This window comes from Mugil cephalus, chromosome 20 (assembly GCF_022458985.1).
Source record: "Mugil cephalus isolate CIBA_MC_2020 chromosome 20, CIBA_Mcephalus_1.1, whole genome shotgun sequence".
In the NCBI taxonomy this organism is placed as follows: domain Eukaryota; kingdom Metazoa; phylum Chordata; class Actinopteri; order Mugiliformes; family Mugilidae; genus Mugil; species Mugil cephalus.
Genome location: NC_061789.1, coordinates 21,248,394 through 21,263,712, shown reverse-complemented (window position 1 = coordinate 21,263,712; position 15,319 = coordinate 21,248,394). Strand labels below are relative to the sequence as shown.

The 15,319-nt window shown below is 41.9% G+C and overlaps 1 protein-coding gene across 2 annotated transcripts; it reads right to left on the bottom strand.

The window, feature by feature from the left end:
* Positions 1–472: 472 nt before the first annotated feature.
* On the bottom strand, positions 473–13,073 carry cdc42ep4a (CDC42 effector protein (Rho GTPase binding) 4a). 2 transcript variants are annotated; one of them, XM_047572522.1, is made up of 2 exons: positions 12,815–13,073; positions 473–3,740 (listed from the first exon to the last, which is right to left on the bottom strand). In XM_047572522.1, exon 2 carries the CDS (start codon positions 3,607–3,609, stop codon positions 2,569–2,571), a length of 1,041 nt encoding a protein of 346 aa, XP_047428478.1. In that variant the 5' UTR covers positions 3,610–3,740; positions 12,815–13,073; the 3' UTR covers positions 473–2,568. The 2 variants fall into 2 exon arrangements, with proteins under 2 accessions (XP_047428478.1, XP_047428479.1); XM_047572523.1 differs by lacking the exon at positions 12,815–13,073 and adding an exon at positions 4,696–5,059.
* Positions 13,074–15,319: the final 2,246 nt, after the last annotated feature.

Here is a 15,319-nt window from a genome sequence, read left to right as displayed (position 1 = left end):
ATAGTGCATTGATGTTTGCCATGGATGTGAGGGGTTCATTATTGCGTGAAATGCCAAAGCATGGCCTGTACTGGGGAACAGGCAATTCCTGTTTGTCAGTGTAGCTTTATTCTGTGATAAACCTTTCGTCCACGTTCTATGTTTCATTTGTCTCACGTGTGTGCTGATGCACTGGGGCTATAGTTCAGCCTTTGGATTATCAGATGAGAGAAATTTCTCTCACACACATATACTCATGAGTCAATCACATCATTTTCAAGTTGTATACTTTAGAGACGTGTCCCACTAAGGCCACTAATGCCTTGATTGCTTCCTTCCTTCCTTTTCTGGGACAGCCAAAGCATTGTAAAAAGGAAACAGGAGAGGCACTCAAGGAATTCCTTTTGTTAATGCTGCTGAATGATAAGAACTTCATTCACACAGTATCACCGCACGACGTCCTTCCACAAAACTGCAATAAAACATACAACAGTAAAGATATTAAGGCTTACTTTTATTGAAAAATATGTTATTTTGGATTATTTAAAAAAAGACCATAAACATACAGTGAAGTAGACAATAGTAACCCATAATAAACAAATGACAGAGGGAACACAGACAACTTCTCATTCACACAAAGGTAACCTCTGAATTTACCTGAATATATCATGTAGTGTGCGAGTAATAAATACCCAGCTATCAAATTAATTATTTTCCACTTATTACCTCAAACCTGTATTTATTTTTTTTCTTTCAACCTGTGAGACAAAACCCAGTCTTAATCTGTATTCAACAGTGACTACCAAGACAAAGAAGAAAATGACATGCAAGGAGTTTTTCATCCCAAAAGTGAGTTTCACAAATAAAAACTATTTTTTGGCCGGAAAATTATAATTTGGCACACGTGTCGGTTTCAGTTAAGGCAGGAAAATCAATCACCGTGACTAAGCCTCAATACTTCTGGCCATGACTTTTAATGATGCAAGACATACAGTCGAGCTGCAATGACTATGCAACTTGAACAAAAAAAAGCAACCTTTTCTAAATGCTGTTGCTTTCCATTGCTGGCTGTGTCATCGTTTTCATCCACTCTTCAGGCATAACACAACAGTGATTTAGTTTTAGCAGAGATTAAAAAAACAACAACAGGTACTAAACAGCAAATACTAGTAGTGTCTGGTTTACTTGTGCCAGCTTCTTCGCTTTTTTTCGGCCGTATATAATTTAAAGCCATACTCGTATTTAGTAGTAGACACAGTTTTTCCATAAAGGCAGCTCCTTGACTAGTAAGTATCAGCATTATTTAAATGGTTCAGTTGCACCACTGCAGTTACTCGGATATCCAAAAAAACAAGGAAGGAAGTGGTTTTCAAATTCTTTTCAGTTTCAGCTTCAAACAGAAGATAAGTAGAAGGGAGAACGACAGTTTGTTTTCTTTTATACTTTAACATTGAAAAGGGAATCAGTGGAAGAGAGATAAAGAGGCTAATGTGTGTGTGTGTAGGGTACCACACGGTACTCTTCACACCTCTTTCCTAGAGTAACACCACGCTGGATAGTTACCAAATTCATCGCCGTAAGCCATGAGAGCTTTTCTCTAACTGACTGAAGTGAAGCATGCGTGGCTCTGAAAACACAAAACAAGATGGAAAGAAAATAAGATCGTTTTGGTTCGGGGCCATGTAGTCCAGCTTTACAGCAGCAGGAAATGGCAGCCTCTCAGCAACGTCACAAGGACCCTGAGTTATATAACGGACAACAAAAGGGAGAAATCTGTGACAGATCTATGGCACTGTTATAATATTTTCACATGAAAGAGGCCCAGTGCAGGGTTTCACACGCCAGTCACAAACACTGCTCCCTTTATTGTGACAAGATACCCACAGTGATCCTGTTGTGACAGAGGTTTTCTGTTCGCCTCAGGCCTCATGATGTCCCACAGCCAGAGAGAGAGAGAGGGAGGGAGAGGGAGAGGGAGAGAGAGAGAGAGAGAGAGAGAGAGAGAGAGAGAGAAGAGAGAGAGAGAGAGAGAGAGAGAGAGAGAGAGAGAGAGAGAGAGAGAGAGAGAGAGAGAGAGAGAGAGAGAGAGAGAGAGAGAGAGAGAGAGAGAGAGAGAGAGAGCACAGCACAAAGAAGAGGCGGAACAAATGAAAAAAAGCACATGTGACAAGTGAGCGGAGAGAACGTGTGAAGTGAGTTTTTGTTGTAGAAAGTGTTTTTCCTGCAAAAGTTTTTTTTTTCTAACCAATACTCCCTGCCTTCCTCTGGAATGTTCCATATTCAGAAAGTGTCTGCCATTCCATCTCGGTTCCCTCTTTGTTCAAAACAGAGAGAGGGAGAGACTCTTCGACTGATAAACAGAAAGTGGAGAGTAAGGCTCTCTGACAGAGGGAGTTTGAGCTCATCCTAAGGGAGTAGTCACACTTTCTTTGTTGCCCTACAACACAAGAATCCTCTCTTCGCAATTTCATTCCCCTAGTTCCCAAACAGTATTTTTTTCCTGCTGAAGTGCAAATCCACTCTGTCAAAGGATTGTCAATTTCACATAAAGCACTTCCAGAACTTTTTTCTTCAGACAATTTTGGAATTTCATACATGAATCTCATCGTCTTCATCCTCCAAAAAAGAGGAGAAGTTGCTCTCCTCCTCTGGCGGAGCACTAAAAGTGGCGCTGTCTGTATCACCTGCGTATGTGTGGCTGTTAGGCTTCTCATCCAGAGCAGCAGAGCCGGAGCTTGACACGGAGCAGCTGTCCAAGTGCTGCAAGTGTTTGAGCCGCATCTCAGGAGTGTACTCTGGGGTGTAAGGCCCTGCATCTTCTGGCTCCACAGAGCTGGCTGGAAGCAGGGAGGCCTGCTGCTCCAGTGCTGCCACTTCTTCATCTGCCTCCATCTGCTCCTCTGGGTCATCATCTTTTACCCTGTGTTCGCTATCTTCTTCCTCGCCGTGGCTGCTGAGAGGCGGCGAGGCGTGGCCTTCACTACTCTTTCCCTCCTCATAGCCAAGATCATCTTCCTCCTTCTCCATCACACCCAGGATGTCACCCAGCATAGAGGGTCCCAGGTCAACATGGAACGACATAACTGACTCTGCATGCTTCATTCCACCTCCGTAGTGATGAGAGCTCTGTGGCAGCTCAGTCAGCTCACCAAAGCTTCGTTCTTCTAGCTCCAGGAAGTGAGCAGTTGCAGCTGCACTGCTCCCATCTAAGTGCTTTAATGGACTCGAAGACAAACTCTTTGCTACGATACTGTCCTCTCTGTCTTCATCATTGAGAAAGGGCAGAGACATGGCGTTCTTCACATATGTCGGAGACTCTCCAGGGACAGCCAGGTGGTTGTCTCTCTGTTGGTCCATCCTGGTCACTGACTGGGAGCGCTTGCTGCTCCTGAACGTGCGTGACAGGAGACCAGGCCGGGGAGAGCGAGGGAAGGATGTGGTCTCAGGGGGAGGTTCGCCCGAGCGTGTGCTGAGAAAGGAGGTGTCTCCAAAAGCATCACCACTGCGTCCTACATGCATGGTATGGCGAAAGTCACCTAAAGGAGCGCTGATCATCTCCCTGGTAAGGTCCATACGTGAACGACGCTTGGTCTGCGATGAGGATGACACTAGCTGCTTTAAGATCGGCATCGTTGCTGATGAGGTGTTTTGATTTGTACAAAGAGGTAGTCCGTCTCCAAAAAGAGCAGCCAAATCTTTAACAGAAGCTTACTTAGATAGTTGGAATGCTAATGATCCTTAATTCCAGACAGCTGGACAACCTGAAAAAAAAAAACAAATAAAATACAATCAATTCCACATAACATATCCATGTACTTATCACGATCACTAGAAGTATTGAAATACTTAAATGCTTATATACTAATCATTTGAAAGAGAGCCAAGACCACATAGTTTTACAGATTATATAACAAAGAGTTTCCACTTTAGTTGCCAAAGCCATTACATACACATAAATAAAAACATTTCGAGGAATTTCTAATGTTCTACTAATTACAAATGCTGAAGCTATCAATTATGCATCTCTGTAATGATAAGCAGGGATCTTCTAGCATCAGTTGACCTCTAGAATGCAATTAAAAAACTTGGGGAACACCACAGGATTTTACCCTCTCCAGTACTATAACTAAGAGCAAAACACCAACCACAGACCGCCATGAATCAGAGACAATTCAAGGCACCCAAAGACTTTCTGGTGTGAAGTTCAACTGTGACTGCACAGCATCTGTTATATGACCAAAACACCATCTTCTAAAGATGAAAAAGCCACTTACACAAACAGCTGAGAACAGCAATAGCTCTCTCAACAGACCAGAGACCAGACAGATGTGGTATTTTGACAAATGAGTGGTGCACTGTGATCAGAAAAATGGCAGACATGTTCTGCCATCACCTTAGACAACAGTGTTAGTTCCTACAGAGTTGCAAGTGACAGCTGGGTTCCATTTTTAAGTCCAGACAGAGGAAACGTCACCACAGGTTGCAAGTCAGACACTGCTGTTTCCTCAGGTGGTGCACAGCAGAACAGAAGCAGGGTGTCTCATTAAATACCCATCTCAACATATAAAATAAACATGAAAAGAGCACTGCCACGGTGGTCTGCAAAATTAAATGCAAGCAGTTCCTACACACGGACATGAAAAACATATTCAAAGCTCACTTGTGGGTGGAAAGTCTCCATGGCTACATGTAAGCAGACCTACTGAAATGGCTTACCTTGCCGTCTTAACTGTGAACTTCTCTGGCTTGCACGTAGTGCTGCTTCCTTTGTTTACTCATGCTAGCATAGACGGAACATCGAACCAGTGACTTAACTCAGAGTTTGAACTATTTACCGGCAAACTAGCAAAATATAAACAAGGTAGAGTTGCTTCCAGTACGAGGGCACATGTTTCATGTGGCAGGCGTTTTCGTGCATTGACCTCATTCCCCTGTCTCCACCCCCTGTGTTTGCCAGCGGAGTCTATACTTCTCTTCCTGTTCAGGCCCTCACCTGCTTGGGTTTCCATAGAAACACTCTCCTGCAAGCAAGCAACTGCGTTTCCTGTCAGAGACTGCAGAAGGTTTCTGGCTTTACTGAAGCATGCAACCCATGGTCTTTAATGTCAGCTGCACATTATGCAATCTTTATCTGATGTCACATTACATTGTGACACATTCATTCCATCTAGTCAACAATAGAAATGAATAAAAGATAGACATGTACCAGTATGCTTAGATGTGAAATCCAGAGAGGTGTGTGGTATATATAAAAGAGAGCTGCATTGTTGACTTAAGCTGGAACACAATGTGAAAACTTTCCATTAATTCCGGATGGAAAGAGACAAACACGTTCATTCACTCTGGAAAAAAATATTATTGAAGCTGTCTATTCTGATGTTTTTGTGGAAAAAGAAAAATCACACCTAGCAAAAAACATCAAAGAACACATAATAGTTACTTCTGGGTGGCTTGAAAAGAGAAGACAAGTGGTTATGCACTGTGCATAATAATGTTGCTGAATGCAGAAATCAAGGTACAACACATTGGTGTGGAGATTCAAATAATAATTTCATATAAAATGCCTGTCAAGTTGTGAGATCTGAGCCATAGTTACACCGTGGGTACAGTGTAGCTCTGTACCATACAGCACTGCAAGCCGTGCACCTCTGTGTGTAACATCACATCACAGTAATGCAGACTACAACAGCTGTTATAGCCGTTTGTCTGAAATGCATTTCTAGACTATCCTCCTATCCTCCTTCTGCTAAGGTAGGTGGGCTGGACTCTTTGCACATAAAAATAACTATGGCCTTATAGTAAAAAAAAAACAAAAAACATTAGTGGTTCTAACTAGGCTAACCTCAAAGCAGACATCATTTGGTTAGGGACAGAAACAGAACATGTATACTCTTGACCAGCTGCCCTGTTTTCAGTGGGGTTTTTTGTAAGATTGAGATTAGCAATTAAAAAGTGTGTGATAGAACATGATTTTGCAGGGCAGAATCTAAAACTCTTATAGTCTGAGCTCAGCTTTAGAGAGAGCAGAAGCTCATGCTGAATGAAATTCTTCAGAAAGATCTCATCAGGAACACTCCCAGTACTGATGTGTTGTACCTTGTGTACCAAAACTGAACAAGTCAGCCCAACAAGTGGCTGTGAAAGCCCTTCCCCCACTCCTCTCTGCAACCCCAATGCCAAGGTCAAGCTGAATAGCTCAATGGTGTCCATAGAAGGGAGACAGAGACAGAAACTTGTTACAGACCACCAGATAGACTGTCCTTCATCAGCTAAATCTAAACAAAATCCATGAGGCTCTGTATAGCAGCAGATTTCTACTTTCACAATTAATTCATGAGCATTTAGAGCTGTATTTGTAATAACTTGTCTAACTTTTCAATTTCTGCGAGGCGTGTCCATGTACAAGTGAGTTTACATGTGAATGAAAAAGTGGAAGAGGGCCAGAGAAGACAGCAGTTAGCGTGGGAATCATCGGGTCACAGCTGGGGGTGGACTTTATAAACAGACGTTCGCAACGCTCATGGTCTGAACGCAAGAGAGCCCACAGGAGACACAGAACGAAGCACAGAAACACAAAGCACATCTGCATCACTTCATTCTGACAGTAATGCTTCTCAAAAACTAGCGCACGCTCACTGACAAACAGACCTTGGGCCTTCTGAATGATATGTACAATTCTAAGTATGACTGACATGCTCTAATGTGGATGTGGCTTTTCTCAAAGCAGCAGCACTGCGCCATATGAGCGCCCTGGAATGTCTCCAAAGCAAACCCTACTTCACTTATCCCGCCGTTGCATATTTGTTTGCCCAAAGTATATGTCAGTCACTTTCTTGAAATATATGCCATGGGAATGTAAAGTTAGTTATATTTGTATACATATGGCAAAACTTTATTTTCAATACACATACCGAGTCTACTGCCCAAATGTTATGTCTATGACTTTATGAATACTGACTGTCTGGATATTTTGTGTTTAAAATGAACATGCATTGTCACTTCTTGTCAATGCTCAAATGGTGGTGCAATTTATGGTGCATGTTCTGTGTACTTGATAGGTCCTTTGCGTATTCTGCCTGAAAGAAGAGGGTTGCCACAATGGTGCTGCAGGATCTCTGTATGTACCATTTGAAGTCATTGACCCAGATGGACAAAATGACCTCAAGAGAATATTTTGGGGTTGCAAGGCGACATGTACTGGGGAAAATTATTCTTATGATCAAACGTCCCAACAACCGCAAGTGGTGTACGATTGTACAGTCATAGGCTAGCACAGACGCTTACACACATGCTCCAGCAATTAAGCAGCCAAATGGCCTCGAGCAGAGAGGTATCTACTAGGCAACTCAGTTAGCAGGCCTGAGTAAGTCATTTAGAAAGGTGCAGCCTAATGATAAGCAGTGGACATCACATGATCTCTCAATCAGGGAACAACAGACATTACACAGATGATGTCGTCAGAGATGCAGCAATAAGAGACAACATGCTGGTCTAATGTGAATTTACAAATAAAGCCCTCCTTCTTACACGGAAGCCAAATTTAGTGATTGCTAAAACGGTCCAATCGTGCCACGCTTGTGGTGCTGTGGATTCAGCCTAAGCTGCTTACACTGAAACATGCATTGCGCTTGTTGGCTAGACCTGTTCACCATAAACACGTGTAAAAATAAATACACATGTACACACACACACACACACACACACACACACACACACACATATAAATATATAAAAGTTTTAGGCAGGTATGAAAAAATTAGTGTGTTAATAGTTTATTTTTGTTTTAGTTAATCAATTAACAAAATGCAGTGAATGAACAGAAGAGAAATCTAAATCAAATCAATATTTGGTGTGACCACCCTTTGCCTTCAAGACAGCATCAATTCCTCTAGGTACACTTAGACAGTTTATGAAGGAACTCAGCTGGTAGATTGTTCCAAACGTCTTGGAGAACTAACCACAGATCTTTTGTGGGTTTAGGCTTCCTCAAATCCTTTTTCATGTAATCCCAGACACACTCCATGATGTTGACATCAGGGCTCTGTGGCGACTGTACCATCACTCCCAGGACTTCTTGTTCTTCTTTACGCTGAAGATAGTTCTTAATGTCTTTGGCTGTATGTTTGGGGTCTTTTGCATGCTGCAGCATAAATTTGGGGCCAATCATACTCCTCCCTGATGGTATTGCATGATGGATAAGTATCGGCCTATATTTCAAACCATTGAGGACAGAAATTCAGCCCCAAACTTGCAAGGAACCTCCATCATGCTTCACTGTTGCCTGAAGACACTCATTATTGAAGCGCTCTTAAGTCCTTTGGTGAACAAACTGCCTTCTGATACAGCCAAATATTTTAAATATTGACTCATCAGTCCAGAGCACCTTCTGACATTTTTCTGACCCCTGTTCCTATGTTTTCATCCATAGTTGAGTCTTGGCCTTGTTTCCATGTCAGAGGTCTGGATTTTTGGCTTTAACTCTGCAACTCTCCATGAAGACCACTTCTGGCCAGACTTACCTGGGTCCCACTGGTTTCTGACAGTTCGGAGCTGATGGCTCTGCTGGATGTCTTCTTATTTTGAAGAGAAATTAGTTTAATTTGTTTTTCACCAAGTTTCATCCAAGTTTCCTTGGCCGACCACTGCATCGTAATACTACAAAATCCTTGACTTTGTGCAAGTGTAACTATAAGGATTGATGCTGGTTTGAAGGCAAAGGGTATTAACACCAAATATGGATGTGACTTAGATTCTTCTTTTGTTGCTCAATTTGCATTTTGTAAATTGATAAAAATTAACAATCATTATTTATATTTTTGAACGCATTCTTAGTTTACAGCATTTTTTCTACACCTGCCTTAAACTTTTGCACAGTACTGTATATGTGTATATGTGAATCTCTCCCTTTATAGATTTAGAAATACCATGAGAGTCAGATGATATCTAAATAATATCTCTGAGGACTGTGTATTATCTGTGCCAACTAGCTAAATAATAAATAAATCTAAGTAAGAATATATAAATGAAAGTATTTAGTATACAAATAGTATACAAGAGTGTGATTCTTTGCTAATTATTCATATGGTGATGTTGATGTATGAGGGCTCTACGTGGTTGAATTATGGATTTCCTCATTTACCAGTGTCTTTATTTATTTACCTTTACTGCCATAGATTATAGTGCACCTTCCAGTTATGATCAGAGTTTTGCACAGATCTAACTAATGTCATGAGATCACTAAATAATAACTTAACGTGTGCCAAAGTCATGAAGCACACACACATAAAACTGTAGGTATTTGAATCAGCATTCATGTTGGTGAGCACTACATCTGTAGACATCCTGTGATCTGTTTAAAGAAAGCATTTCCTGTACTGGTAAATGATCATGCAACTTAACAGAAGAAGACCGGCACAGACAGTGATTTTGTTTATAAAAACCTCGACAGCTAATGAAAGAGTTCCTGGCAAAAAAAAAATGCCTGTAGCAAGTCAGCTCCACTTGTACCAGCTGACATCTCTTACCCGAGAGGAGATGACTTGTCTCTTTTATATTTAAAGCAAACACAGCTCCCAGAAACTGCATCCATTTCTCTCTGTCCTGACAAACATGGCAGAAAAGAGTGGACAACAGACAAGAAAGCAGTATTTTGCCCAAGAATTAAAAGCGTTTTGAGCACTAAACAAGTTTCGGTAAACATAATTTCCTTGGCTTAACAATGCCTTTTTATACACAAACAATGTTACCCCTCCTGGCTCAGATTTTATCGCCCAACAGAATCAAAGTTAGAATAACTTTGCAGCCAGCATGGCTCAACACAATGTCCTGGGCTTTCAATTGAAATAAAAATGGGGAGTGGGGAACAGAAGCTTGCACCGTTCGGGCATTTAGAGTGTCTCAACATAACCAGCTGGAATGTGCAGAAACAAAGTTCACATTGGTGTTACAATTTAGCCTGCCAGAAACAACCACTTAACATTAGCTTGGTAATGCTTTTGGTAATGAGAAACTGCAAAGAATTTTCCAGCTTTTTCAATCTAATCCAGATGCAAGGTCAACAACCAGGCTCAGGTAACTTTTGTCCCTCTCTGGATAAGCTCAGTGCACTATTAAATGCAATATATGCTCGCAGAATTGTGAGAATATGACTTACGATCACTGAGATACTTGATCCAACACCAGTGACCTCAAAAGAGGAACCATCCAAAAGTGCATGTTGCACATACTGTTGCCAAGTTTTTTATGGCCAAACATATTAGGGGGTACATCCACAGGAAGGGCAGGGACAAAATGAGGCAGTAAACCCTCCCATCTCTCCGGAAATCTTCTCAGCCTGCCCTTCCTGACCACTCAAAATACAAACAAGGCACTGCTCCATCGTGCTGTAATTCCGATGGGCTATCCAAACAAATACAGCCCATATCTCCAGCAAAGGTCATTTTTAATAACTGACAGTGCTGGGAGTCAGTGCTGACAACATGTGTTACACTTTACTCTACAGTAAAGACAGGATGTATCAGTGCCTCAGATTTGGTTCCTTTAATTATTTTAGAAGATGAACACAACCGGATAAGCTTCACAGCAAGTAGCTGAGTCACAGCAGCTGATGACAGCTCTCGGTTCAGGTCGAATGGCTGCGCTAGGAGTCTGTAAAGCACTGCAGAAGAACAGTGAAGTTATGTTTCTGAAACGCCTGAGAGGAAAGAATGCAGGGAAGTTAGGGGATTCAGAGATTCATGCTTTAAAGACCAAGCATGTCATAATTACAGGGTCAGAGAAGCAAAAGAAAAAAAAAAGAAGAAACGAACATGTGTCTGGGAAATTGTGAAGCAGAGGGCATTCTACAGTACAGGTCAATATAAACCGACTTCAAATCTGTACCACTGAACAGGTGAGTTAAGGTTCACAAGACCCTGTCGATGATTACTGTTTCAGTTATGTGAACTCTATGCAAGACTGCATCTAGTGACAAGGAAACAGGACTTCAGTAGAATAAACATTTCCTCTGGGTTAGCAACCCGAGCACACATGCTCACAAAGCAGCATGCTGAATGCAACCAACCAAAACAATGCAGACCAACAAAAGACACAGGAACAAACACAGCATTCACACGCTGACATATGAGACACCTAGAGAATGTGATGTTGGAACAACAAAGTTACAAAAAAGGTAGGTGGCAGTGAACTAATAAACTTTATTACCGTCACAACTAGCCATGATCAATATATTTCGAGCCCAGAGAGAATGACAGTTCTACAAGAAGTATATCTACCACTGGAATGGAATTTATGTATCATTCGTAGAATCTAATAGCAATGACCAAACTGCAACATGATACTTCAACTACATATCTATCAAAAGACCAGTCATAGGTCTCTATAATATCCAGAAGTTCACTATCGCCGTCCTCAGAGGCATTCCAGAGGAAAAAAAAAACAAAAACATATAAATAACTGTTTATACTGGTATTTCCTGGAATGTGAAGGGGCTGGACAGGACACACACATTGCCTCAAATGAGCACACAGACTGCAGGCATGTTCAAACATGGGTGCATGACTATACTTCAGTGGCCACAAATAATATGGCTTCACTCCAGCGCTAACAGTTATGTTCTGAAATGTAGATCATTTCTAAATTACAAGTACACATTTGCAAACTAAATTATGAGGAGGAGGTTATGTTTCCTGAGGTATGAGCCAGCAAATTCCGTCTACACTGCGCTGCCCCAATGACAGAGCGCTTGGCACATCGTCCAACACCACAAGGAGTAAGAATAACTTTCACCTTCAGGCACAAACATGTCTCTTGGAGGTGAACAGATGCTTTGTCGCTCATGAAAAAGAAGGCAGTAGATAGAGAAGAAACTGGTTGAAAGGGAGTTGTTCTTTTTGAGAGACATTTTCTGTGCCAAAGTTGACGGTGTAAGATCTGCTCCGTCATCAACCCGAGTTCATCAAACTGTCCTGGCAGGCAGCACATGAGGTCTCACAAGGCTCTTGTGGGAAACAAACAAACGAACAAACAAACAAATAAAGAGATCCAATTTGCCTCATAAGTAGAGAGGGCAGTGATGTAATGGTAGTTCACAAATCTGAGGCCCAAATCTGAGGCCCATCACCTATAATGAGTTCATCCAGTGGCAACCCAACCATGCAACCAGCCCAGGTCAACCATCGCAAGAGACTCTGGGACAGTGGGGTGAAGGACTGGACAAACTGAACACCTGCCATCGAGCCTCCTACCACCTTAAGAAACACCACACACACGCCACAATACGTTTTGACAGGTGTTTCGAAATACTAGCATTGAGAAAATGCGCACTTGAACATTTCCCCCATTATGCGCTGCCAGCTCAGAATGCCCTCTTGGCCTAATCCGGATGATTTTAAAGTTTAGTGCTTGTTGTACTTAAACTAAGACGATGGAGTTTTCCCGTTGGTTAGAAACTCGTATGGAAGGAACCATTTGCAACCATTTTAGTTTAAACACCTTCCCAAATAAGCAAATTCATTAATATTGTTTCTGAAGATACCGCACACAAAGTAGCTTCGGCGAAAACACCTAACTAAATGATAAAATTATAATACGAGTCTGTTTAACAACATCTTCCTCTTGTGTCTGGTTTAATGATACTACCAGCTCTGATTCTGGGTGGGTCAGTGGCAGGAGAACAATAATAGATGACAAAACGCGCCTGCAGCCTCCTGCACCGTGCACTCAGCGGAGCCGTGGAATAAGGCCTGACAAAATACAACAATAACTAACAATAGTAATAAAAGATACACTTCATGAGGTTAAATTTAAGTAGAAACACGACAGCGCACACGCTTACCGAGCATCTCATTCATAAAAGCCGGCTGCTGCTCCTTTAGGCCCCCAGCAGATCGACAAAGGGAGGGTGCACTCATCAAAAGAAATGAGATGCAACGAGTTCTCTTCAGCTCTTTCAGCTCCAGGCTGCTCTGTCTCACCGATGCCGTCTGCTTTATCAGAGAAATCTTACTGCTGCTTTCACCACATCCTCGCAAACACTCATTCTGCTCTGGAGTGCAATACTACAATGCATCTTGCCTTGTGCATGTGAACACGCCCTCTTTGCATGGCTCCTTAAAGACACAGGGTGTCAGCATGGGGCCACACAGATAGTGAGGACCTTCTCGTCTCCCCCTTTTGGCAGTGAGGGCGATTACACAAACATTGTCTGCTACTGCGTGCAACCTATGCATAGCATGTCTCACTCCTGATGGTTCACAGCATATGGGGCCATTTCTCCATGTCTTTGTTAGTTAGTGTTGGTTTATGTAAAAAAACTAGACATCCAGCAAAGGGAGTGTCGCCACAGACAACAAATAATGAAAAACAAAAAATAAATAATAGTAGTTTTTACTAATGCACAAAGGCTTAATCTTCATTGCGAGATGGGGGTTTATGCATTGGGCAAAACATTAATGTGTTTAACCATAAAGGCCTGACATGAATGACTGATGAGGAAAATAAGGCACTAAAAGAAATGTGTCCTGCCACATCATTATGTTTCAGAGAGTGCAGAATGCAATACTTATGAAGTACCTGGACTCTACTTAAGGAGAACCTTGTTCTCAGAGACTTGTGTGCTTGTGCAAATGACTTGTATTAATAATAATGGCTATTTACTGTATATAGTTGACTGTTTCTCTTTTCTCGTTGATTTTTAACCTTCAATCCAATATGTTTAATCTGATTAAACACACTGTGAGAAAAGCCTCCACGCATGTCTCACTGTCTGGCATCACTGAAGGCTTGACTTAGTGACTGAACCATTTGTTTGATCTTGTGTATTCCTGGCTGATCAGCTGCTCACAGTCAGCGTCTACCCATTAGTACCTTTTGAAATGGAAATAGTTCAGAAGAGGCCACGGCACACCCCGATGCTCTGCATACTCAGCCGGAGAATGTGTGAATGGTTGATAATCATCAAAGAGCAACAGTCACACCACCTGAACAAAATGACGTCCACAGCCAGGCTGCCAATTCATGCAAACATCTCAAACTCCTTTCCCCAATGCACTAAGTTGCATGGATGTGACCATCGCACACATTCAAAACTCTTTCCTGTTTTTGGCTACGCTCCCAGAATCATCTGTCCCAAGAGCTGATGGGAGAAAATTGCTATTTAAGACAAGAATTTGACTGCAGTGGCCTTTTGTACCCTTGCCCCAAAAGAATAAATTTCACTGCTGTTATCCTAAATGGCTGACTGATACTTAAAAGAATACTAAGTGTACATGTTTACTGGAAGGTTCCCAGTAAGATTACTGTCACTCTGTTCCAACAAGCTAATTAAAATCTCCTCGAGGCAGGAAATTGGATAATGTATTTACAAACACTGCAATTACTCCATGACTATAACTCTGCATTCATGTCAGTCATCAGATCGTTCTCTCAGCCCTCGTCCTGTGAACATCCCCTTTCATATGTATGAACAGCAATTTAATGCAAGTGGATACATCAGCTTAATGGCAAGTTTTCTAGTGACACATAGGAAAAAGTAATGGATGTTTGGTAACAAAAAATCAATTGAATCTAGTGGGAAAGGTTTCAATTGAGGTCATATACTTCTTCAATAAGTCCAATACTACAATAGTCCTATATGATATTTCCAGTGTTCACAGCTTTGTTAAATGGAATATCAGAAGAGGATGCTGCTTTGTCTTTTGGAGTGTGTAATACTCAGATCCTTGTAAGCGGTGGCACTTGAAGTCTAGCTTTTTCCCTGCATCACCCTGAAGAAGACCTCCGTGTCAAAACGTTGGTCATGCCTGCCAACATTGGATCCACATTGGCGCTAACGAGCGTGCTACTGTTTCTTCTGTTTTACTGTTACCAGGGGAGGGGTTGCTGGAGCCTATCCCAGCTGTCATCGGGTGAGAGGCGGGGTACACCCTGGACGATTCACCAGTCTATCTCAGGCCTAACAGAGAGTCAGACAACCATTCACACTGACACTCTCACCTATGGTCAATTTAGAATCACCAATGAACCTAACAAATGATGGGAAAAAGTCGAATCCATGCAGACACATATAAACTCCACACAGGTCTGCATCTGCATAACAAATATACACACAAATACACACACACACACACACACAAAAACTCTTTACGAACAACTCAAAAAAACATGAAAAACAGCACAAGGTGTTGACTTGGCCTCTAAATTGACAAGATCACTAACTGATCAGGTATCTGTGGAATGATCCACAGAGGCCCCTCCCCTCAACCCGGAATACCCAAAGGACCCCACTAACAACTTTCTGTTGCACAACACCCTCAGAGTGGGCATAATGTTATTCCTTATC

Coding starts and splice junctions, on each gene's coding strand:
- cdc42ep4a (XM_047572522.1), bottom strand. CDS start 3,609: ATGCCGATCTTAAAGCAGCTAGTGTCATCCTCATCGCAGACCAAGCGT.